Here is a 26,321-nt window from a genome sequence, read left to right on the forward strand (position 1 = left end):
GGCCCCCGGGCTCGGGGCGCGGCATGACAGCTGTTGTTGAGAGGAAATCAATAACCATAGCTTTCTAAATAAGTCTCATTCTGCGGCGCTGTCCCCAGAAACACTGATGATCAATCTGACGTTTCACCAAGGTGATTCAGACGTCTGCCCTGCTCTGACATTCACGGGGGGCCTCGCCCCATCATTCTTTCTTCATATTTACTGTGGAAATTTCCATCACAGCAGCATGTAGTAGATTAGTTTGTAAAGCGACAAACCGTCTATTTAACCACGAGGCCCATTACTACTGGTCTCAGCTTATGATTTATTTAAACTGGGTGATGAGTACACTATTAATGTGCAGCATAAACACACACACGGAAACATGTGGATGATGAGGCCAGTTGTCGAGGCACCATGTAAAACCTGGATCGTGTCCTGTCTCCTCTTATGAAACCCATCGCCACTGATGGACTTTTGAGGAGACTGCCATCTGCCGCACCGTGTGTAACCCGATGCCGCCGCCGCCGCCGCCACCACCGGGTCCTGAGGGTTGTGTTGTATGGATGTCTGCTTTAGTAGACATCACGGCTGGAATTGGCCCGTCTACATGGGCAAGCAGATGTTGGCATTTCCTCTGAGTCCGGTGGAAGGTGTAAAATGAAAGGTGTCGGTGATTTCCGCTGGTGGTTGTGCCGGCACCTGTTTGGGCGGGCTCGCGGGGATTTCGTTTAAATTGCTCACGATTACTATTAACTGTCTTTGGTGTTTGAAATGATTTATTTCTGGAATCGAAGGGAACACAAGGCTTATATTCTATCAGTGTTTAAACCTTCAAGCTGTCGTCAGCCTTAAAATAGTTAGAAAATAAAAGCGTCAACCCGCTCAAGTGGTTTGCTGATGTTACCTTTATCTTAATTAACATATCGGCAAGTAACGGCCTGTACTTCAGAAATGTATATTCAGGAATAGACGTGCACTCTGTTCACTTGAAAGGAACTAAGTGGGGTTGTATGTACTTATTATGGCTTTTAAGGATCCAGCCTCATGTCAGTCCTAACAGTCTATTGACTTTGAGTATTTTCTACTGATTTTTTTATTTTCTTATTCTTTTTCCAAACCAGAAACAAATTATTATATTTTTTTCTTTTTTAAATGAATATAATACGATAAAATATTTAAATAAAGAGCATCAAAGCAAATTTTCTCTCTCTGGTGTTTAAATAGAAACCTATTTGGCGTATTTTGGTGTCGGTCTTTACTCAAGCTTCAGCACCATTACTCCCGAGCTGAACCTTCATCAAATATGTGGGATTAATCTTTCGATCAGAGTCCCGGGACTTGTTTCGAGCTCAATAAGCTCTGACTCGCTGATCGAGGCCGTGCCTCGGGCGGGCTTGAGCGCGGCGGCAAAGCTTCACCCGGGGAGAACTGACCGGGGAGATTAACGGTCGCCATCTCACTTTGTGCGCGACGCAGGAAAGTCGGAGCTTTTCCCGGACGACAGCTTCATCGACATGGGCGAGATCGACGTGGGCCGCAAGGTGGCGCAGCAGGTCCCCCCCGGCGTCTTCTGGAGGTCCCAGGTCTTCGTGGACCACCCCATGTACCTGAAGTTCAACGTCTCCCTCAGCAAAGACGCCTTGGTGGGGATCTACGGCCGGAGGGGCCTGCCCCCCTCCCACACGCAGGTACGAGGTGGACGGAGGTCCCGAGGCGTCGGGGGTTTGAAGCCCATCGGGTTTTTTTTTTTTTTTGTTTGTTTGTTATTATATAGCTTCTTGAAAAGTCATGAAACGTAGACTCATCGACTCGTGATTCATTCGCTCTGTTTGGGTTTTTTTGAGCATCCATTTTGGAAACTTCTTTGCAGTGGTCCAAAAATAGGCCATTTTCAAATGAGATGCTATTTGGTATAATAGATTGGATTCAGTTAGATGCAATTACTTCAGAATATTTCACCAGACTAGATACAATAATGTAGGTACTTTATTCAGCCCCTAACTAATCAATAAAGTAATCAATCAGGAGAATAAATCTATAGGTCTGCGAAACCTTAAGTTATATAAACCAGTTTGGCATCATTTTTACTGCATCACCAACAGTAGTATTTAACGTCGTCTGGGGCCGGAGGAGCTTCCCGGCGCCGCCACGGCGGGAGGGAGGGGGAGGGAGGGGCCTCCGAAGGCCGCCGCGCCCTTCCTCCGTCTCACCGCTGTGGAGCGGCTCAACCGAACCTGAAGCGGTATGACCCGACGCTCCCAGCGGTCGCTAAAAACGTCTGCATTCATGAGGAGAAGAAGAAGGAGAAGAAGAAGAAGAAGAAGAAGAAGAAGGAGAAGAAGAAGAAGGAGAAGAGGAAGAAGAAGAAGAGGAAGAAGAAGTAGGAGAAGAAGAAGAAGAAGAAGAAGAAGAAGAAGAAGAAGAAGAAGAAGAAGAAAAAGAAGAAGAATGCCAAATACACTCTTGCAAATACCTATAATTTGTCCCCTGTTTAAGCCAGCCAGAGGACAGCCTTGGTCCGATTCTTTGGTTGGTGCCATCGTCGAGGGCAACCGACACACGGTACAGCACCGGCAGGCCAGCTCATTGAAGGACCCCGTTTCTTTACTCTTTTGTTCTTCTCTCACAGAGTATAAATTGGGATATTGTAAAAAAACAAACAAAAAATAACAAAACAAAGACGGGTGTGACCACACGGAGCGTGCTTGCCGTTGCAGCACCGAGCGGCCTTTTTGTTGCTAAAAGGATTCGTGGCGAATTTCCTTTGTAGTCGTTCCTAGAGGCTCGATATCATCTATGAATCACCCGCACCACGCAGGGCTCAGGGGGCAGCGGTGGGAGATTTTTCTTCACACTAATTTTCCATCTATGTGCAGCACATAATCAGATATACAATGTTATTAATCATATCTGACTCGTGCGCGGAGAGGTTCTGCCGGGCTTGGATTCCCGCTGTAAGCGCGGCCCAGGCCCAACAAATAGTCTAAAGTGTGGAGTTTAGCACGCGGGGAACTTCATATAAACGTCTGATGTGATTTATTTTTCAATCAAAAGATTAGGGATTCATCCCTTTCCTTCTATTTTTACACCTACGCAAATAATCCGGGGCTGGCGTTTTGTGCCGTGACTGATGAGACACAAAGTGGCATCGGAGTCAGGGATTCCCTCCCTCGTGTCGATGGCGAAATGAAAGTCTTCTCATTGGTATTCATGGAGCCGGTGCAGATACCAGGCAAATTGCCGCAGATGTTATTTGGTAAACAAACTTTTAATTTGTTAATTTTTTCCGACATTTTTATTTAGCTATTTATTTTTTCTCTTTCATAGTCGGAATCGAGGCTTTCACGTATGATATTTCTTCCCCCGCCCCTCCCAAAAAAATGATCACAGCCCACTGCCGTACGCCAAGAGTGGAGCTCCTCCCGAATTGATGAGTTATTCATACGGACCAAACGCCCCGGCGCCGCGAAGCGCTGGGTCTCATGTGCCGCTCTAATGGCTCGTCTGCGCTCCACCCATCTGCTCGTCTCTATCTATCTATCCGTCAGTCTGTCTGTCTGTCAGTCTGTCTGTCTGTCTGTCTGTCTGCATATCCCTGCATCTGGAATGGCGCAGCACGACAAACCACATGTTTCGTACTTTATTTTCGTGATGAAACAGAACGACGGCTTCTCGGTTCCAGATGTTCCAGTCTGGCCTCGTGGCAGGAAGGTCCCGGGTTCCAACCCCGGCCGTCCCTGGTGCTTCCTCCGTGGGGTTTGCGTGTTCTCTCCGTGTTTGTGTGGGTTTCCTCCGGTTTCCTCCCGCCGTCAACAAAGACATGTACGTGAGGGGTTAATACTCCCGTCGGTGGTGATGCTCTGCAGCTGCCCAATGCTCCGGTGTAGGATGGCTCCACTGCAGTGGACACATTTAGTTTCGCTATAAATTATCGTCCACGTGACCCATATCGTACACTCCAACATATTGTCGTTCAAAATGGCGTTCGCGGCACATGACAACAAAGATACAGTTCCCACGGCTTCAAAAAACTTTCGCTTTAAACTTTACAAGCCAACAACATGAACAGATACAGTGCAGATACAGACATGTTTTAATGCTTTTGACTGGATCTAGTTAACGCACAAACAGACGCAACATCCTATCCTCTCCATCATTTAAAATACTTATTTTAACCCTAATCTTGTTGCCATGGGAACCAGAGCAACCGGCAGCTCACGTTCCATTTGCTCAGCACAATACGTCTAGCCACCATTCCATTCAAACGGGTTCCCACCCGACTCGTCAAGGTCGGGCCAATCACAACCGTTTATTTCATATGGGGCGGGGTTGATACGAAAACGATGCAGAGGAGAGCTGTTGACGCACCTTACCAAGATGGCCGCCGCTGATGTGGAACGGTCTGTTTAGTCCGCTCTGGTGACAGTATTAAACCAACTGGACGGTTCATTTTCTATAAAAAGATTTTGTTGTAAGAAAGGTGTGTTTGTCGAACTTGGTAAAAAAAAAAAAAAATTGCTAAAATTTTTGTTTTATCAACTCACTCACACAGCGCTGCGTCCCACGTTTCATTGCTCTGATTGGTTGTAGTTCTATCCAGTGCTCTGATTGGGTTGTAGGTCAATCCAATTGCGTCCAGAGACATTTTGGTCTGTACCCCATTCGGTAACGCTCCTTGGAAATCGAAAATGAACAGAGAGATTCCAGACGAATACGCGTTTAGGAATGAGTCTGCCGGTGTCAGGCTGTAATCTGTTGATACTGACGTAGAATCAACGAACTGAAGAGTCCACGAAACTAGAGCTTCAAGCGTCTCTTTTCACAGGAGCTCAGTCCACGATTCAGCAAATGGAAGTGAGTACAGACAGATACATATATATATATATATATATATATATATATATATGTATGTATGTTTGTATATCTGTCTGTATATACTGTACTATAAGAAAACATGGAGTGATGGGATTGGCTGCAATGTCACATTCTCACATCTCGACTAAATTAGTAATTGACAGGATCCTGTTCTCATGTGTATTGTGCCTCAGAGCACAGTGTTCCAGCTGTGATGGCTACTCTCCCCCTCTCTCCCCCTCTCTCTCCCTCTCTCTCTCCATCTCTCTCTCTCGCTTCCCCTCTCTCTCGCTCTCTCTCTCTCTCGCTCTCTCTCTCTCTCGCTCCAGTTTGACTTTGTAGAGCTGCTGGATGGCAGGCGGCTCCTGGCCCAGGACATCCACGGCTTGGAGGGTCCCCGGGCCCTGCAGCGCAGCCTGGTCCCCCTGGTGGCCCACGACACTGGCTTCATCCAGTACATGGACTCCGGCATCTGGCACCTGGCCGTCTACAACGACGGGAAGGAGGTGGAGACTGTCTCCTTCCTCACCACCGCCATAGGTGAGGGATGCACCGGTACCTGTTTGGTCCGGCCCTGTCTCACTCTCATTCCCGGACAAACATTGAACCCCTGTCCCCGTGGTCAGCATCTGGACCATGTCTTGTTTTCTTTCATTCTTTTTTGATTTGATTCTGGATTCTATGTTTCGTTTAAAAAAATATATATATATATCTAAAGGGAACAGAATGCATGTAAGTAACATTTTGTTTGTATCCGGTTTTTCAAAATCGCAAGAGCCAAATATTACGAGAGAGTACGAGAACAGTGACGGACCCGATACCCAGTCGCTTATCTGTTCTTTCTTTAGTTTTCTAGAGTTATGGCTAAACTTATAAAATAAGTTTTGGGTTTTATTCTGCTGCCGACACAAGACTTTACGCACAGCAGAAAAAAAAACCTCTGCTCCAGTTCCACCGACAGACATGAACGTGCTCTCACCAGGGAGGTAACGATATCAATTGTGTGGTAATGGTATTAATTCCCCCCTTTTGTTTTATGTGTATTCAATAAATAATGAGTTGCTGTTAAAAAAGAAAGACACGCGGTGAAGCCTCTGACGGGGAGCTTGCTCAACTTCCCAGCCGGGAGACGTGAGGCAGTTCCGCCGCTGATTTGCGAACGCTGCACTCGGAGAAATTATATGACTCATTGGAAGGTTTATTACAACGTTTGGCCGCCGGCCACCGCACGGCGACAACATAAGGTGAATTAAAGTTAACATCTTGAATTTTGCAGCGTGACTTAATACCGCGGGCACAGTATTACAGGGAGAGGCTCACGGTTCAGAACCGTCGGCGCTTGCCACGGCGGCACACCTGAAGACGGTACCGTTTGGAACCCGCGCTGTCGCCAGGTTTTTGTCGCCGCTTGGAGTGAGAACCGCTGGACAGAGAAAAAAAAAAAAAAAGAAAGGTTTGTTTTCGACGGCAATGGCTGCGACTTCCCAAGGTTAAGAAGGCACAGAAAAGTGCAGGTTAATCAAGGTGAAGTTGAATATTACCAAATCAGAACCCCGGCGCAATCTCCCCACGCCCCTGAGTAGGGCATTGAGAGATCATAATATACTCATTAGCCTGAGAGTCTTCGGCGCGAATTAGGGGTCCGGCTTCTGGGAACCATTTGCATACAATTCATAGTATGATTGCACCCCTCCTGCTTGTGCCATTTTTTTTTTATCACGATTTGCTCCAATTTACATCTACTTTGCATGCATCAACGTGCAAAAAAAAAAAAAATAGATTTCTCTCCGTCTCTGCCCTCGATTGGCTCCGTTTCAAGCCGGCGTCCTTCTTCGGAGGACGGTGACTTGGTTCTTCTGCGCGAGCCTCTTTGTTCTCCCCAAAGCGTCTTTGATTAGCGCCGCGCACCGAGCGAGGTGCGAGGGGCCCGAGGTGTCGGCTTTCGCGGCGACGGCAGCTGGGAGCCCTTCTCACATGCTCTTTAATTAAAAGCTCCTGGGCCGGAGCCCATCTGTGACAGGCCGGTGCCAGGCGGCAGATCGATGGGAGCCTGTCGTCGACGCCCGAGCTACAGCGACCGGAGGAGGGCCCGGAGGTGCCCTCTGCCCCGCTCCCCTGCTGGGGCAACAACAGCTGTAATTCAATACTTAATGGATGATATGACACGGGGAGCGGGGGGCCGCCTGCCGTGCTCACTTTGCCCGGAGAAGGCAGAGCTCGCTGGGGGGTCGGGGTGCGTGGGCCGCAGGGGTTCCTCGGCCTGGGTTTATCGGAACCGGGGGACGTCTCCGCTCAGAGGTAAGCGGAGGAGCCTTCTCCAAAACGGGTTGCCCTTCAGCAGAAATTTAATCTCCCCTGAATTGTGTTGAGCCATGGAGGGATAGAGTTGACCTTCAACTATCTCAGCCTGGGTATCGAAATATATATATGTGAGCAATATCCATTTAGAGCGAGCGGATTGGGAGAAAGGAGCGGCGTCGTTTTCAGACGGGGCGACATGAATTATTTCAGCTCGTCCAACCGCGCCGGTAGAGACCAAAAAATAAATAAATAAATAAAATGAAATGACTTCCTTTCCCGTCGCTGGCGCGTCTTGTGTTCCTACGGCGTGTATCCATGGAAAAGGGCTGTCCTCTGCACAAAGCCGCGCGGTTCTTCATCTGGGGGCCCGGACGCCCTCTTCCCGCTCCTCATCGCCTGGCAACGGCCCCGCTGTGCGAAACACGTCCTGCCGGATGCGCTGCGAGCGAGCAGGCAGCCGCCGGCGCTGGCTGTTGCCAAACGTGCGTCATCCCAGGTTTTGCGGTTAGCGAATCCCCCCCCCCCCCCAAAAAAAAGGAAATAGACAAAATGAGACGCAAGAGCCAGTGCCGCCCCAACCCTTCGGTGTCCCGCTGATCGCGGCCTCCGTCGGGCCCCGACGGCCGTCAGTCAGGACACGCTGCGTCCTCCCGGACCCAACGCTGATTAAGCCTTCCCGTCCTCGTGGAGCGGAGGAGCCTCACGCCGCGCTCGGCCTTCCTTTGGTGCCAGGGCTGATGGATTCCAAAGAATCAATGATTTATGTGTTGCCTCGCGTGGAGCGTGTCGGCCGAAAGACTGGGGGGGAAACAGAAGTGAACCGCAGAGTCCAGAGTGGTGCCGTTCAGGGTCGGTCAGGGAAACAGATGTGTGTCCAAAACAGAGACATCACAACAAAATACGTCATTGGATCAACTTGGAAAAATCGCCTCAATATATTTTTTTCCTGTTCCCCTAAAAGAAAATGCACGCCTTGGGCTGGGGGCTATCGTGCGTTGTTCCAATTTACGATTCTATCGGGGCGGGGTGCGGTCTCCCAGTTCGGTTGCAGGATTTATTATTTACAAGTAAAGTATTTAAACAAAAACATCCACTTTACACTACATGAAGTCCTACATGCGTGACGCAGCACGCCACGGGGAGACACGGGGGGGGGGTTTGCAACGCGACAGAACGGGGCAGTCCCTTGGCTCGGTTGTTTTAAAAAATATTTATTTTATACAAGTAGGAAACAAACTAAAATAAATCGATTTAATCTAAAAACACAGGACAAGCGGTGCAGGGGTGGGGAACGGGCACCGAGCACCGCTGTCTGGAGGAGAAATCCCAAACAAAAGCTCCAGTTCCCCGATGTTACGTTGGCGCGTAAACAGACGGGAACGTCCGTGTATCATTCATTTCATATCTGATTAGATCATATTCTGATTTTCTTTCCCGCATGAAATGTTGTGAGTGTGGGAACCTGGCTCAGCGAGCGGAGAACCCCCTGCGCCCCCCGCACCGGGCTCCCAGCCAATCCAGCGTCCCCTCCTTCCCGCCGCCGAAGCACCCGGCCCGATGCGCCCGCACCGGTTTGGTTTATGTTTTTCATTTTCCATACAAGTAGGAGACGAACACCTCTTTCCCACTGCACCAAAAGCCCGGTCACACCCGCTAACATCCGGCGTTTGTCATGAGTGGGGAAGGTAAAACCCGGGTTTCAGTCCCGAGTCAAGTGACCCGGCGTTAGACCCGGGTTTTAATCGGCTCCGCCTCCGATGGGCTCTGATGTGAACAGGACCACCGGGTTGACCTGTTCGCTTTGGCCTCTCTACCGCATGTTGGAGTTACGGACGTCGGCGCGTTATTAGACCAGAATATCCGCGTATCATTCCATCATTTCATATCCCCTTCAGATTTCAAAATCACAAGTTATTGACTTTTTTTTCCACCTGGGAGACCCTGAAATGTTGTGAGCGTGGGGATGGCACAGCAGGGAGGCCCCCCACGCTGCCCGCCGGGCTCCGAGCATCAGTCCAACGCGCTGCTTCTACTGTAGCGTTGGGTCATTCAAAATATATATTTTTTCAAGTTTCACAGTCTTACACCGTTGTTTGTTTACGTTGCCGTCTCCTCCACTGTTTTGTTCCCCATCGCACTGGAACCATGACACGCCCCTTTTTTACGGCGCCTTGGTGACGTTGAACGTGATGCGCCTCGTGATGCTCCTGGCAAGCTGTCAATCAGCTGTTTTTAGTTTGTTAGTTTTTGGTTGGTGGGTTCATTGTGGTGTGAAAGAAATGAACTCCATACCAGAGAATATGAATGAAATTCCATTCTTGTGGCCGTAGCTGATGCAGACAACACACGGCACAATCGGGAGAAAACAACAACCAACCAGGGAAGCACCACGGTCATTTTTTAACACTTCTACACAATGAGCATTACAAATAATCAATCCAAAATAGCTCTGAGCCGAGCGGGCGAGGGGGGGGGGGGCTCTTCCCCTCCCTCCCCCCCTCAGGTTGATGAGTAGATCTACAGTTAGGAAGGTAAACCCTGCTCTTTGAAGGTGGATCGCAGTTCTTATTTTAAGGACTTTCATTGTCTCCTGGTTCTACGTACGTCCCAGGATTCCACACTGACGTCATTCCTGCCCCCTTCCCCTTTCTTCTTCTGCCCGATTCAGTGAATGCAAATGTAAAGACCCTGCAGCTGCTACCTGACCGGTGCGCCCCCCCCCGGGACCACACACACACACACACACACACACGCACGCACACACACACACACACACACACACACACACACACACACACACACATACACACACACACACACACACACACACACATACACACACACATACATACATACATACACACACACACACACACACACACACACACACACACACACACACACACACACACAGACACACACACACATTGTAAATTTCCCTGTTGTGGGACTAATAAAGGTTTATCTTACACACGCACAAACACATACACACACAGTCACACACACACACACACACACAGTCACACACACACACACACACACAGTCACACACACACACACACACAGTCACACATACACACACACACACACTCACACACTCACACATACACATACACACATACACATACACACACACACACACAGACACACGCACACGTAAATTTCCCTGTTGTGGGACTAATAAAGGTTTATCTTACACACGCACAAACACATACACACACAGTCACACACACACACACACACACACAGTCACACACACACACACACACACAGTCACACACACACACACACAGTCACACATACACACACACACACACTCACACACTCACACATACACATACACACACACACACACATACACACACACACATACACATACACACACACACACACAGACACACGCACACGGAAATTTCCCTGTTGTGGGACTAATAAAGGTTTATCTTACACACGCACAAACACGTACACACACACACACACAGTCACACACACACAGACACACACACACACACACAGTCACACACGCACAGTCACACACACACTGCTTAGCAACATGGTGGAGGGAGAAATGCAACAGAGCCGTCTCTCTGCCCGTCCCTCACGCCCCATCCCTCTCTCTCTCTCTCTCTCCCTCCCTCTGCTCGCCTCCCCCTCTCCCTGTATCTCTTCTTCTCATTAATTCACCAGTTGCCTCCGTCTCTCCCTCTCTCTGTCTCCCTTTTCTCCCCCTCTCTCTCTTCTCCTCTCATGCGTTGCATCTTCAGTGATGATTGACTCTCTGGAGTAAAGGAAGCTCACTCTGTGGTTCACATTTCTGGCCCTTTGTGGAACACAAAAGGTTCTTTGTTCCTTAAGTTTAGCCTCAGAGCTTCTTCTTGCTGAAGTCAATGGACGGAGATTGAATATTTTTCAGCACCATTTGGGGCTTAATTCAGCGAGCGTCGCGTTTCGGATTGCTCTGGCCGGGGGGAGGGGGGGGGGGGGGGGCTCAGAGATCTGGCTCCCTGTTGAATGGAACCTGTAGAATGAAATAATCAGCATCATCATAGAGCAGGGTTGAATAAAACCATTTTACCTTAAATATTCACTGTTGCGTTTGTTCGAACACCTTGTGTGTCTTAAACTTGGGTTCATTTTATCTTTATTTAGATTAGGTCACTTCCTTTTACATGCGCGAATGGAGAGCCACGCCCCGTTCATATTCCCATTGAACAGCCCAATCCCATTGGACTGACAAAATTCTGAGTCAGGTACAGCCCTAGAAATTACTAATAATAATAATCAGACACACAAAATAAATCCCCCGTACGTTTAATGGACTGTCCCTCCCCCTCGCAAAGCTGAAGTGACGAGCGGAGCACCTGGAAAGTTTCTCCAGAGGTCCTTGAACACAGCATGGAAGACGGTCAATGATAAAAAAAATAATAATGATTATTGTGTTTATTTTTTATATTTCTTATGACTCCTGTAACTTTCACCAGCAAAAAAAGGAAATACTTGTACAAATATGTATATATATTGTGTATATACAGTACATATATTATTTATATATACATACATACAATACAGCCGTGACGTCAGGTGACCGGTATTGAAGCTCATTAATGTCATCACCGCAAACTATACACAGGTATTCCTCACTTAACCACCAGCTCTCTGACCAGGCTGTACTGTACACTGTGTACCATACCAAGCACCTCATCTCGTCTATACTATACACTGTATATACACTGTATACACTGTGTACACTATATATACCATATACACTATATAAACTATATATACTATATACACTATATATACTATATACTCTACATACACTATATATACTGTATATACACTATATATACACTATACGCTATATACTATTACACGGGTCCTCACTTATCGTCCAATTCACTTAATGACCTGGTGCTAGGAACGGAACTCGGTCGTTAAGTGAGGAGTACCTGTATATACAGTTTATGTGTGTGTGTGTGTGTGTGTGTGTGTGTGTGTGTGTGTGTGTGTGTGTATAATTTGCTGTGATGACGGTAATGAGCTCAATACCGGTCACCTGGCGTCACAGCTGTGGTAATGTGGCTATCGTCACTGCCAGAGGCAAATGTCCAGTCAAGTCCAAACAACAGTAAATTGGGTTTTACCATTTTCATATTTGCAGAGTTCAATATGGATCCTCTGAAGTTTATTTACGATCGTCTCTCGTTTTCCGTGTGTCTCGCTATCTCACTTGCTTTTGGATGCGGGGGCAGTAATGTGCGCAGCTGCAAAACGACTTTGCTTCCCATCGTCCCGACGCCCTGAACTCATCACGAGGAGCGCCACAAACCGCCAGGTGCCTCCGCTCTCCGCTCGCCACAACTCCATTATTACATTTTGGTGCGTCAACTGTAACGGTCGTGAATCACAGTGGCCACTGACCTATTTTGAGGCGAAAAGGCAGAATGCATTATTTACTCACGGTGCGCTCGTCCTCAAGTAGGAAACAGGAGCCGAGGAGAGGAAGCAGCCAACCACCAACCTACCTCTAACGAACAACTCCACTCGGTCCGAGTCTCCATTTCCTACGCTGCTCCCTCTCAGCGCCGTGTGCCGTGTACGGTGCAGCTTGTTGTGTTGGTGCGTTGCAAGTTGCATGAGATCCATGCAACTTTATTGTTGTTGTGTTTTATTGTGTGTGTGTGTGTGTGTGTGTGTGTGTGACGAAATGGACGATGATAATTTCAGCTTTTCAAGAGAAAAATCCTAAAAGATGCGTCTGGGTACATCGTACCAGCACCGTGGTGGTTCCCAACTGGAAGGCTCGACTTGATATCAGCATTTTGTTTGGCTGTTGCATTGTCCTCGCTGCAAAACGTTCAAAGACTTAGAACTTATCGGATTTCATGCAATGTTTTAATGCAACTTGCTTGTTTGCAACTGAATTGCAGTTGCAAACAAGCAAGTTGCATGACAACGTTTTGCGTGTAATGCCGGCCTGAAATCCTTGCTTTATGAGTATTTTTATAACCAGTACATACAGCATTGTCTCAGGGTGTTCTTGTTGTATGTAAGGACTGTTTTAATTCCCCTGTTATTCATTTTATACGAGTGGCTTCCTGAAAAGGGACCCAAAATGTAACTATTTTGTTTTTACTCTGTTGTCTTTTAACTCTTTTTTGTATGAAGTGCTTTGTAACTTTGAAAAGTATCAAAGCATTATATAAATTAAAACATTTATTATTATTATTATTATTATTAGTAGTAGTAGTAGTAGTAGTAGCAGTAGTAGTATTATTATTATAGTTATTTTTATTATTATTATTATTATTATTATTATCATTATTATTATTATTGTTATTATTATTTATATTGTTGTTATTATTATTATTATTATTATTATCATTATTATTATTATTATTATTATTATTATTATTATTATTATTATTGTCATTGTTATTCTTATTATTATTGTTGTTGTTATTTTCATTATTATTGTCATCGTTATTGCTATTATTATTAACAACCATAATAATAATAATAATAATAATAATAATAATAATAATAATAATCCACCTCTGAATGCATCTCTGAAAGTAAAAAAGGATCAACTGTCAGAGTGTGAGTCTCCACGTTAGTAACGTGCTGCCAGGACAGGAGCCTGCACCTGTCAGTGTAAACAGTGGAACCAGCAGCCAAGGAAGTGTTTTTGTTTTCTGCCAGATTCCATCGACGACTGTCCCAGCAACTGCTTCGGGAACGGAGACTGTGTGGCTGGAAGCTGCCGCTGCTTCTCGGGGTTCAGGGGAGCAGACTGCGGAAGAGGTGAGTCCCTCCCTCCATCCCTGCCTCTCCCTCTCTCTCTCCCTCTCTCCTTCCATCCGCCCCTCCCTGTCTCCCTCCCTCCCTGTCTCCCTCCCTCCCTGTCTCTCTCCCTCCTGCCCTCCTGTCTTTATCGTGCTCCTTACCGCTCACAATAACAATAACAGACTTATATCAGAATGAGGCTTTGGCTACGGCAGCAAAATACATTTATTTATTCAATCAATATTAAATGTTATTTGCATTTATATGACCTTTTAGTTTCATGTATCATTCAACACACTCACTCTGCTGTAATTATGGATGATAATTGCCTGCCTCTTAAGTGATTTTCTATTGTTTGCTGTGCATATTTCCCACACGGCACCTCTTGCACATTTAGCCATTTTATAAAATGAGGGCACCCTTCATGGTCCCTTTTTAGTTTTTTAATTTCATTCCTTTTCTCTCTCTCTCTCTCTCTTTGACCCACGAGTCTCTTAATCAGTTATTTATTTATTTATTTTTTGCAACGGGGTGTATTACAGAACAATTGATTTTTAGATGTAGAACTGCACAGAAAGTAGTTCCTTCACCATTACTGTTTCTGTTTTTGTCTGTCATTACTCGAGCCAATGCTAAATAGTTTTTTTATATAACTTATGGCAGTGTGTTGCACTGTTAGTAGTTTGTTTGGCCTCTTTTCCCACACGCACAGCCATCTGTTACACTTGCGATGATCAGTCATCTTTTTTTTTTTTTCACACAGCTCATTAAATTTAAATTGGTCATTCATTTCAGCAGTCACACCACACCGTTTATTTATTTGTGAGAATTTACAGTATGCCATTTTTGTGCAATCTGGGTCATGTCTGATATGGAAGCATTAAGCGAATTATGTTACATAACGATTCTTATTTGGAGATAATACTAGTATGTGCCAAGTAAGAAATGTTTTACCTCAGTTTCAGTGTTGATTTTGATTGAATTTTGCATCATCGCTTAACGTGGTGTTTTGAATGTCTGTGATATTCCAGATAAACACTGTCACTATCACTGTGATGTGAACTTCCCTCTGATTACCAATGACGACTCATTCATTATCACCATGCCCTCCCTCCCTGTGCTAAACTCACCTTTTACGCTGCGAGCCTCCCATTCACCGGCATGTGTTGTGTCCGCCGTCGCAGCCGCCTGCCCGGTGCTGTGCAGCGGGAACGGCCAGTACCTGAAGGGTCGCTGCATGTGCCACAGCGGCTGGAAGGGCTCCGAGTGCGACGTCCCCACCAACCAGTGCATCGACGTCACGTGCAGCAGTCGCGGGACCTGCATCGTGGGAACCTGTATATGCAACCCCGGCTACAAGGGCGAGAACTGCGAAGAAGGTGACGCACAAGTTGTTGTTGTGAACCCCCCTCCCCCCCCCCCCCCAAAAAAAAAGCCAGCATCTCCTCATCACGGGCAGGTCTGCATCTGCATCCAAACCTGGGCTTGGAACCTGTAAATACTCTGAAAAAGGTTGTTCTTCGGTATACATGAGCTCATAAAAGAAACATGCCTGTGCTTGTAAACAGGGTCATTGTGGACGTGTGTTTGCTTCTGCTCTGACCTTGAACCGCTCCCCACAAGAATAAAGACGCAGCGTGGAAGAGCGTCTTGGGCTGGGGCCTAAAAGCGTTTTTACCTCTCACAGCACTTGTACACTATTATTATTTTCCTCACTGTTTCATTTTGTATCCATCCATAGCATCATATTAATCAAATGGACCAATCCACTTATCCCCCCCAAATACAGGCACATAGTGTGATGTTAATCCATTAACAGAGGCACATTAGCCGCTGGGACTGCGGTTGGACATGTGGAGATTGAAAGGAGTCATTGTGTTTGTCATCTTTTGAAGGCTCTCGTTTCAAAATGAAAAATGGACGCTGGGATTTTGATAAATGAGGGTTTGTGACATCCCTAGAACCCCTTTCTATTCCTGCTACAGCCCCCGCCAGAAGGAGTTGGGCGGTGGGTGGGGGGGGGGGGTACGGCCTTTCCACTATTTTACCTTTCTTCCCTGCGACCTTCAGCCAAGATGATTAATTGCCAGGAGAGAAGTTCTTGTCAGTTAGCCTCTGATCTTTGTGCCTCGCGCCCAAACCATCTGCTAAGAGCCCAGAGATGCTGTTTGTCTGGCCATAACGCCGTTTCCCTCCGTCCATGTGGCGGTGACCGGAGCTGCCGCGGCGGGGCCCGCTGCCGCCCGCCGCCCACTTGCCATCTGCGTGGCGCCGCTCGGGTCTTGTCCAAGCCCGGCGTCTTTATTGGGTTTTTTTTCGGGAAAACATTCTCCCAACGATCCTGTACCCCTGCACAGCGGGCGGTTGGTTCACCGCTTGTCGAGATAATACATCCTATGGAAAGGGGCATTTATTTTAGATTTGCATATAAATTGAAACAACGCAGAGTTCTCTGAAGGAGGAAACCCCCCCCCCCAAAAAAAAAAAAAAACAATTAATAAAGATGCGAGTTATAGGAAGTGCCAGGCCGACAGTGTCACCTCCCCGGTGAGAACGGTCTCGGAACAGGCTGTAAACAGACGTAAAGTGCGCCACGCTACGAGGGACGGCGGGCTGGAGCCTCCAGGCTCCCGGCGCTATATCGCACCATCCCTTCCTTTTACCTTGTGTCAAGGTGGCTTTTGGCCGACACAGCTTTGAAGAGCACGCCGGCGCAGTTTTCAATTTAGACAAACACGCTCTAGTTAAAGTGTCCGCAGTCTGAGGGAGGAAATCTCATTATGAGATGATGGGAAAGCGCCCGGGAGGACCGTGGGCTGTACCTTCCCCGCCGTGAAAGCATCTATTGAATTTGCTTGTTGCTAAAATCCACGGCCGCTGGCGGTAGAGACACATGTGTTGGTCTGGTCTTCATGAGTGTAGGTTCGCCGCCCCCCCCCCCCCTCCCCCGGAGATGTGATTCTTTGCTGTTTTGCGATACATTCGCTTTTTCCTGGAACCATTTTGTTCGGCAAACAAACTCAGCTGGGCGCGACCTGAAGAAGAGGTGACGGCTACCGTAAGGTGTTTACTAGTCACATCTAGTAAATCTATTGACAACCTCGGGATCTGCACTTTCGACAGATTTATATATATATATATTCTACAGGTATATATATATATATATATATATATTTTTTTTTTTTAACCTGTGCTGTCAGCATGTTGGACATACAACACACAGTATTTGTGCCATTGCATCTAGGACAGAGTTAGTCTGCAAGTGGAGTTCAATTTCAACTTCTCAACCTGCAACACAACTCCTTTATTCATTATTTAATCATCAACAACTGCTGCAATAACTCTGTCCAGTGGACGACCTGTGGGACGAGCAGAGCACAGCTTATTGTAACACGCAACCACCACCATCTTTAAACAGCTGACCAGTACTCCAAGAGAGGAAGAATCACCACGGGTGAGAGATTTAAACAAAGAAACAAACAACAACATGTACCTGGAAAAACAGAAACATAGAACCAAACAACATGTACATGGAAAAACGTAAACACAGAAACAAACAACGTGTACATGGAAAAAAATAAACATAGAACCAAACAAAAACATGTACATGTAAAAACAGAAACAGAAACAAACAACATGAACATGGAAAAACATAAACATAGAAACAAACAACAACATATCCATGGAAAAACGTAATCATCAGATGACTACATGTATAGACAAAACAGAGTTAATTAGGTCCAGGAAAACTGGAACAGGCAGGGGCCTCTACCTGTCATAGTTATGGAAGTAAATGAGGGAGAAAAGGAGAGGGATGCAACCAGGAGGGTGTTGGGGGTTTGCCCTTTGGGCACTTTCGACAGCTTTTTTTCCAATGGTTTTTATGTCAACAAATCACAGAGTTATGGCTTAAACTTATCAAATATATTTTTTCTTTTTGTGAGACAAGATTTTGCACACGACTGGAATTTGTCATTGAATTCATTTGATAAAATGTCATTTGATAAAATGGTGTCGTTTGACATATCCAGAATCCTTTTGCGACGTTTGTTTCTACGAGTTAGAAGTTATTAACAATAAGATAAAACATGCTATTTGGTCCTGCTAAGCCCCAGGCTTTGTCCAGGGCGGGGCACTGTTTACCTGACAGCGTCTCTTTGGGTCTTTTGTTTTTTTTAGTGGACTGCCTGGACCCCACGTGCTCCGGCCGGGGGGTTTGTGTCCAGGGAGAGTGCCACTGCTTCGTGGGCTGGGGGGGCCCCGGGTGTGAGAGCCCACGGGCCTCCTGCATGGACCAGTGCTCCGGGCACGGAGCCTTCCTGGCCGACACCGGAACCTGCAGCTGTGATCCCAGCTGGACCGGGCACGACTGCGCCACAGGTAAGAACTGGATCCACGTTCTGCTGCCGTTTCCACTGGAACTCTGGGACAAATTCCACCTTAAGGAATAGTTTTCTTAGGTATGTGAACAGAGAGTATGCATGTTTGGCTGCTACTTGCTCTGTAAGTGGATAAAAGGGGTTATCTGTTCCTCACCAATTACACATACATTCGGGGTTTATTGAGTAAGGATTTGGAAAACCCTCGAAGACGGCTAAATGTTACGTTCCAGCAGTATCGGCAGATTGAGCCCTTATATCCCACCTCTTATCTGTCCAAAACCACAGATTACATATTTTAAAATGTGCATGTGCAGAGTGTCGAAAACAATCCCAAATCATGGGTTTTATGCTCCACAACAACCTCTCTATCAGATCTCCAAGCCCATTTGTCCTTTTGTTTCACAGAATTTCCCTCCCCGCTTGATTCCATATGAGTCGGGTAATTGCAAGGCCCCTCACGGCAATAAACATTCGTGATTGTGTTAAAAGAGAAGGCCTCACATGAAAAGCCCCAATTATTCACATCAATGATCAGTTGGAGGAGCACAGCTAGCAATCGCGGCTGATCTTCCTCTAAATCTCTTCCCTTTTCCGAACGGCTTCGTCACGAAATCTCGGCAGCCGCCGCGGAAAAAGGGGAGGGAGGGGGAGGGAGAGGGAACGAACGCGGTGGGGATCTCGTCAGATGCGTGATCTAATGCAAGTTAGTGCTTTTATTCTGGACTTCTGGCCTTTCGTACGTGGCTGGCGGTGAGGCTCAGCGCGGATGAAGACGGGCTCCCCCCCTGCCCGCGGGCAGTGCTCTCCCCGGGACCCAGAGAGGGGGACCAGCATTGCGTCTTTTTAACTGCCGCCGGGTGCCAGCTGCAGGTCCATCACGAGGAGAGACTCCATCCGGCGTTACCTCCTTCCACGCGAGGAACCGAACCCACGGCTGCAGACCGTTTGATTCAGTGCCCTGAAATTTTGGGTATCCATCAACAGCTGCAGTCTTAGGCGAGGTGGGCCGCTTTTCCTGTGATCCGGGAAAAGGGGAAGTCTCCGCCTTCTTTTCGGGAGATTTAAAAGGATGTCAGAGTTGTCAGCCGCCGGTTGGTGTGCTCATGCTATGCAAAGTGCCTTTGACGTTTCTCCCAAAACTGCAAGATTTAGCGGCGTCCACCGGGAGCCGGCGAGAAGTCAAAAGGTCCTCGACAACCGTTTCTTTGGTTCTCTCGGAGGCCAGATTAGATGGCTCACGAGCTTGCACACAAGAGAGAATAATGTTTAACAAAGTGTGAAAGGAGTTTCTCTTCTCAGGAACGTGGCTGAAGGTATGTGTCTGAATTATCGATCAGAGCGGAATGTTAAGCCAACGTTGGAAAGGTCGCGGTGGATAGGACGTGGATTGGGGGAGTTCTCGTCGCTTGGTTTTGATTGTTCCGCTGTCCAGTGTCAATAGATCCTCTACAACAGGTGGACCTGTATTATCATAGTATTGTAGTATGAGGGTCGCCCCCTTTCCTTATCTACTATATTTTCTATTTACGTATTTATATATATTCCCTCTTTATTATTTTCATATTGTATTTCTTTATTTTTATTCTCTCTTAATCCGCTTTTTCAGTTAAATAGATGAATTGAATTCCTGTTTATTAATGTTCCTTTGCCTTTTAATTTCATGATCCGAGCAGTCTGCTTTTATTTCATCTGCCAAAGCACTTTGTAAACGGTGTTTTGAAAGGTGCTATATAAACAAAGTTATTATTATTATTATTATTATTATTATTATTATTATTATTATTATTATTATAAGCTTATACAGTGGTACCTTGACTTACGACTGCATCTACTTACCAGTAATCCAAGATTCCAGCAGTGATAGTCGCCAAAATTTGTATCGACTTCAGTCAGCAGTCAGTCAGCAGTCAGTCAGCAGTCAGTCAGCAGTCAGTCAGTCAGCAGTCAGTCAGTCAGCAGTCAGTCAGCAGTCAGTCAGCAGTCAGTCAGCAGTCAGTCAGTCAGCAGTCAGTCAGCAGTCAGTCAGCAGTCAGTCAGTGGGCGACCTACTTGGTGTGTGCACGTAGTTGGTGGCTTATGGATATTTTTTTCATATTTACTGTGTTTGTGTGTTTTGTTTCTTTTCACCCTTCATGATGTCATCATTCATAGGGGAAAAATTGCTTCGCCCTACGACTGTTTTAACACACGACCGTTCTTACAGAACCAATTACACTCGTAAGTCAAACTGCCACTGTACTATAATAGTGGCATAAATTGAACAAACGTGATGATTCAATTGTTAATCGCAACTATTAGTTGCACAATTAATCGTCAACTAAAATGCCACGCATACTGTATAAAAGTGTATACATGTGATCAAAGTCACAGCGTTTACTCCCAATATTCCGAATTGCCAGCGCAGTCCTTCCTCGCCGTACGTCGGGCAACATCATTTGTATTCACAAAATAGTTTGGGAATGAAAGCAGCGGCTGGGATCTATGTCTTTCTCTTATTCCAAGCCGACGCGCTGACCTATTAGGTAATCCTGGGGATTTACAGTGAAACGGGCAGTTAGTCTGCGCCTCCCTCCCCCAGAAGGACCTCCGTAAATGATGATGAGTCGGCCCTTTATCCCACTTCATCCTGCTCGTTGTAGCGCTTCCCGCGCTCTAATTCGACACCGCGATCTACAGCGGGGGAAGTTCCCGAGTGGAGGGGGAACAAGATGGAAGGCTTTTAATACACCGCCGGTAATTCCCGCCAACAAACTTTTCCATCTCTAACTCACTTTCTGATCCGTGTGCACAGTTGGCAGGAACCCTGTTGCCAGCCATTAAACAATGCCTGAGGTTTTTATGGCCTTTTTTATGACATTTCTTGCCGTTCTCACACCCGGTGGAAAGTTTATTTACACAGACCTTGGGTGCAAATGGTGGGAGGTGGGTTCCCCGCGGGCTGTAATTGCATTTTTATCACAATAAAGGTTTGTGCTGCATTTCTAAGTCAATAGTTGTTTACAATCCAGCATCAATGTATGTTTCCTGCGACAGCAACATGATCCAGGCACCAAGGCAAGCTATGTAGACAGGTCTTGTTTTCTGGAGGATATATATATATATATATATATATGTATATATATATATATATATATATATATATATATATGCATATATATATATATATATATATATATATATATATATATATATATATATATATATATATGTTTTTGCTTCATTAGACAGAACAGTGTAGCTTCATTGAGAGAGAGAGAGGGGAGGACATGCAGCAAAGGACCAGGGGACCCAGGCCTTAATGGTACGCCCTCTACCAGGCGAGCCACCAGGACGTCCCCTATCTGCAAGATATTTAATAAAGATGTTCATTATTGGGAGTGGATTTTTATTTTTTTTTTGGGAGGGGGGGCGCTATTCTGGTCTTTGTGTTACTATGCTGTAAGTAAGACAGTTATGAAGATTGCATTCCATTACCGCAATCCACTTTGAAATGGTGTGCCATCATTTTATTATCTCTTTTTTCCTGTTTTACTGACACAGTAAACAGTGCTAATGCTTTCTCCAGGAAAACACTGCACATCATCTCTGAACAAATTGCTTCTCATGTAGTGATAAACTGATGTATTAGCTGACTTCTGTCAGAGAGTCAAGATATAACAGCTTTCTTTGTGGACGTATAACAATCAAAACAGTGTGTGTGTGTGTGTGTGTGTGTGTGTGTGTGTGTGTGTGTGTGTGTGTGTGTGTGTGTGTGTGTGTGTGTGTGTGTGTGTGTGTGTGTGTGTGTGTGTGTGTGTGTGTGTGTGTGAAACTCATGAAAAAGAAGATTCGTACAAGAAAGTCCACCCGAGGCGTTGGCGCAGCGTACGGCGCGGCAATCAAAATTAATAAAACAATAAATAAAATGTGTTTGATATGATCCTACACTGCACCAGAGACTTGGAGCTGCCGTCCCATCTGATCCATTGATCCAGACTCATTTAAATGCAAAGAGCAAACGTATATGTGATACGTTGCACTAATGCAATGTGCAAACACATCCCGCTGACCAAGTTCAACACATACAGTTGTAGCTCACGTTTCAATTCTATGGTGGCGTGTGGCGGGGTCCACCGGACAGACACAGTGGAGGGGACGCAGACGGAACCTCCGTGTAGAGCTGAAGCCGCTCTCATTGCCTGCCGCGAGGCTAAAACCACGCCGCTGTTGAGGGGTCCAGTCGGAAAATACCCACCCGGGATGGCCGTGTCTCTTTTTATTGCGAACTTCTCTTCATACGCTCTCTCTCGCGCTTCCCCTCACACCCAGTGCTCGTCTCGCTTCCCTCTCTCCTCTCCTTCCACCCTCCCACGGGGACCCGCCCCCTAGACAACTGGGCCAACACCTAGACACCATCCTGGACACCACCCCTCCAATCAGAAGAACTTATTCAAATGATAACAACCCACCAATGAACTTAAACTTAAATTTTAACTGGACAACTGCAAGACCCTTTTTAACTTTAAAATGTCTGCAGAGATCATAGGACATTTTGTGAGATGAGAAGATCAACATGTTTTAACGTCATTTTGAAACAATAAGCAGAAATCACAAAGATTGATGTACAATTTTCACACTATAACTAATAAAAGCGTGGTCAAACTGTTTTTGAAAAAAATATTTAAATGGCTGTTGCTTCCAATACTCCTACTCCCACAACGACAACATCCACATGTCTGGGAGGCTTCAAGCTGGTGGAGCCGGTGATAACGTGCCCTGTGCTGCGCCCGTACACCGCGCCAACGCGCTGAGTGGACTTCTACCGTTAGGCTCTGAACAAAATAAACCGCTTTGATTCCTCTGATGTGCTTCAAGTCACATGCAAAACAGGCACATTTACATAATTTAACAAAACCTTGCGTTATAAGAGTAAACTGGACAAGCTTTAGCTCGTCTTTTATTATCACACACACAACACAAGCATTACGGTCAGCTACGGCCAACACACACACACAGGCCATGTATGTCTCTTCCGCACTTTTCCCCTCGAGGCTTGTCCTTCCTCCAGGGGAGAGGCCAGGAGCGCTGGGAAGCCGGCAGCGCCCGGGGACCAACTTCCATCGCTGGTCAATGTTTGTTGTGCATGTTTTTAGTGGGGGTTCTTATGTTATATGGAGGAAACCCCATGTGAGCACGGAGAGAACATGCAAGCCCCACACAGAAAAGCCCCTGATCAGGAGATAACCCTCCGGAGCCTGGTGCCAACAGCGCCACCAGGCGGGAATTGAACCCAGGACCTTCTTGCTGTGAGGCAGCAATGCAAGGCATTGCGCCAGATAATTACTGAGGGACAGCGTGCAAAAATGTTTTTTAAGCTGCTAATGTCCTCTTGTAACTCAATCAGTACAATTTGCAGCAATGAGGAAATTGGCATTGTAAAGCCAGCAACTGAGTCATTAACAGACTTTACCTCCACTAAGGTCCCCCGTGGTCGTCTTTGAAAGGACTCGGTTAATAAGACGGAAATACACGGTCATTGTTCTTTGCTGTCTGCCATGCTAAGCTCGCTCTCTTTTTTTTTTTTTTTTTTTTTAAGGACTGGATAATAAAGAGGTAATCATTTCAATTAGATTCATAAGTAATTTGTCAGCGCTTAATTTCTCTCCCCCCACACCCCACTCTGTCGTCCTCTCCCTGGAGTTCTCCGTTCGGGGGGTTAACGTCCCTCTCTCCACCACAGCCGCTCACGGAGGTCTTTCAGCCGTCGCACAAAAGCTCCAGCCGAGCGTCCCTGCAGCTCGGTAACAGGAAAGGAAAAAAAAAAAGAAAGTAGATCTGCACCTGGGACTGCCGAGCCTCCTCCCCCCCGGGCGGAGGGAAGCGGTGCGTGCACGCTTCGGAGGGGGCGCGCCCGCGGTTCTGCGCCTGTTTTTCACCCATTTTTGTCAAGAATAACCCCTTCCAGATAGAGGCCACCAACACAGCATGCGGGAAGGTAAAAAAACAACAAAAAAACAGGACAAACAAGCAAACAAATCGGGGGGGACACCCACAATGCGTCGTCACCGAGCGATACTACGCCTCTTATTTGCACCTCTGGGAGACGGGCCACGCCTCTCACCCCGACGCCGCGCAAAGTTTTTGATTGAAACTGACGTGTGAAAGTCAAAATTGGATTCCGTCCCCTCCCTTTACAAAAGAGAGGAAGAGGACGGTCCAGCCATCATCCCTGTCTCTTCTTTGTGTCCCCTCCCCACGAGGCGCGGGAATCCCCTGTCAGCCGCCGTCCAGACGAGCCGAGCGTGGCCGCCTCCTCCCACAATAACTCCCGCGTTTGTCTTTTCTCCACCCTTGTTGCCTTTTTTTTCCCCTCCTCCGCCCCCTCTTCCTTCGTCCGCCCCCCCCCCCCCCCCCCCTCTGTCTCGCACAGAGATTTGTGCGGCCGACTGTGGCGGCCACGGCGTCTGCGTGTCGGGCGCCTGCCGCTGCGACGAGGGCTGGACGGGCGGCGGGTGCGAGCAGAGGGCGTGTCACCCACGCTGCAACGAGCACGGGACCTGCAAGGACGGGAAGTGTGAATGCAGCCCCGGCTGGAACGGAGAGCACTGCACCATCGGTAGGGGGGCGGGGGGCGGGGGGGCGGGGGGGCGGGGGTGGTGGGATTTGCACTTCTGTCTGTACGTGTGTTGTGTGTGATCACACAGGTTTATGTCTGTATGTGTGGTCATGTGGCTGTGTGGCTGCGTGTGGCCCCGTGTGTGTGTGTGTGTGTGTGTGTGTGTGTGTGTGTGTGTGTGTGTGTGTGTGTGTGTGTGTGTGTGTGTGTGTGTGTCTGTGTGTGTGTGTGTGTGTGTGGCTGTCTGTCTGTGTGAATCAGTGTGTGTATGAGTGTGGTTCTATGTGTCTGACTGTGTGTGTGTGTGTGTTTGTGTTTTCACTTATGTGTGTAGTGTAGTGTGTGTGTGTGTGTGTGTGTGTGTGTGTGTGTGTGTGTGTGTGTGTGTGTGTGTGTGTGTGTGTGTGTGCTTGCTTTTCTGTGTGTATGTGTGATCACACAGGTTTATGCCTGTGTGTGTGTGTGTGTGTGTGTGTGTGTGTGTGTGTGTGTGTGTGGCTGTCTGTGTGTGAATCACTGTGTGTATGAGTGTGGTTCTATGTGTCTGAATGTGTGTGTGTGTGTGTGTGTTTGTGTTTTCACTTATGTGTGTAGTATAGAGTGTGTGTGTGTGTGTGTGTGTGTGTGTCTGTCTGGATGTGTTATGTGGTGTTATTTTGTAGGGGGGGTGGTGTTATTTGTGTGTGTGTGGGGGTGGGGGTTTGTGGGGGGGGGCATGCTTAATTGAATTTGTGCAAGTGGGTGAAGCATGAGCAGGTTTGCTGCAGATCTGAGGCTCGTCTTCATGCATCTTAATGTGGGAATGTGCGAAGACGTCCTTTCATTCCACTCATCCCCTCCCTCCCTCCTTCCTCCGCTCCCTCCTTCCTTCCTCCCTCCTTCCTTCCTCCACTCCCTCCCTCCTTCCTTCCTCCGCTCCCTCCTTCCTTCCTCCCTCCTTCCTTCCTCCACTCCCTCCCTCCTTCCTTCCTCCCTCCCTCCTCCGCTCCCTCCCTCCCTCCTCCGCTCCCTCCCTCCTTCCTTCCTCCGCTCCATCCTTCCTTCCTCCCTCCCTCCTTCCTTCCTCCGCTCCCTCCTTCCTTCCTCCCTCCCTCCTTCCTTCCTCCGCTCCCTCCTTCCTTCCTCCCTCCCTCCCTCCTTCGCTCCCTCCCTCCTTCCTCCGCTCCCTCCTCCGCTCCCTCCCTTCTTCCTCCACTCCTTCCCTCCTTCCTTCCTCCCTCCCTCCTCCGCTCCCTCCCTCCCTCCTCCGCTCCCTCCCTCCTTCCTTCCTCCGCTCCATCCTTCCTTCCTCCCTCCCTCCTTCCTTCCTCCGCTCCCTCCTTCCTTCTTCCCTCCCTCCTTCCTTCCTCCACTCCCTCCTTCCTTCCTCCCTCCCTCCCTCCTTCGCTCCCTCCCTCCCTCCTCCGCTCCCTCCCTCCCTC

The 26,321-nt window shown here is 47.4% G+C and overlaps 1 protein-coding gene across 2 annotated transcripts in view; it reads left to right on the top strand.

Annotated features, from left to right (window-relative positions):
- The window catches only part of tenm4 (teneurin transmembrane protein 4), a gene marked incomplete at its 5' end in the record, with an annotated part of 153,900 nt that overhangs the window by 61,290 nt on the left and 66,289 nt on the right, over positions 1 to 26,321 (top strand). For both annotated transcript variants that reach the window (XM_080006450.1, XM_080006451.1), the window contains 6 exons: positions 1,459 to 1,670; positions 5,166 to 5,376; positions 13,840 to 13,941; positions 15,108 to 15,302; positions 18,103 to 18,303; positions 24,715 to 24,900. In XM_080006450.1, the coding sequence (XP_079862576.1) occupies positions 1,459 to 1,670; positions 5,166 to 5,376; positions 13,840 to 13,941; positions 15,108 to 15,302; positions 18,103 to 18,303; positions 24,715 to 24,900 (1,107 nt within the window). The remainder of the gene's footprint in view (positions 1 to 1,458; positions 1,671 to 5,165; positions 5,377 to 13,839; positions 13,942 to 15,107; positions 15,303 to 18,102; positions 18,304 to 24,714; positions 24,901 to 26,321) is intronic.

This window comes from Zeus faber (genome assembly GCF_960531495.2).
Source record: "Zeus faber genome assembly, chromosome: 9".
Classification (NCBI taxonomy): Eukaryota; Metazoa; Chordata; class Actinopteri; order Zeiformes; family Zeidae; genus Zeus; species Zeus faber.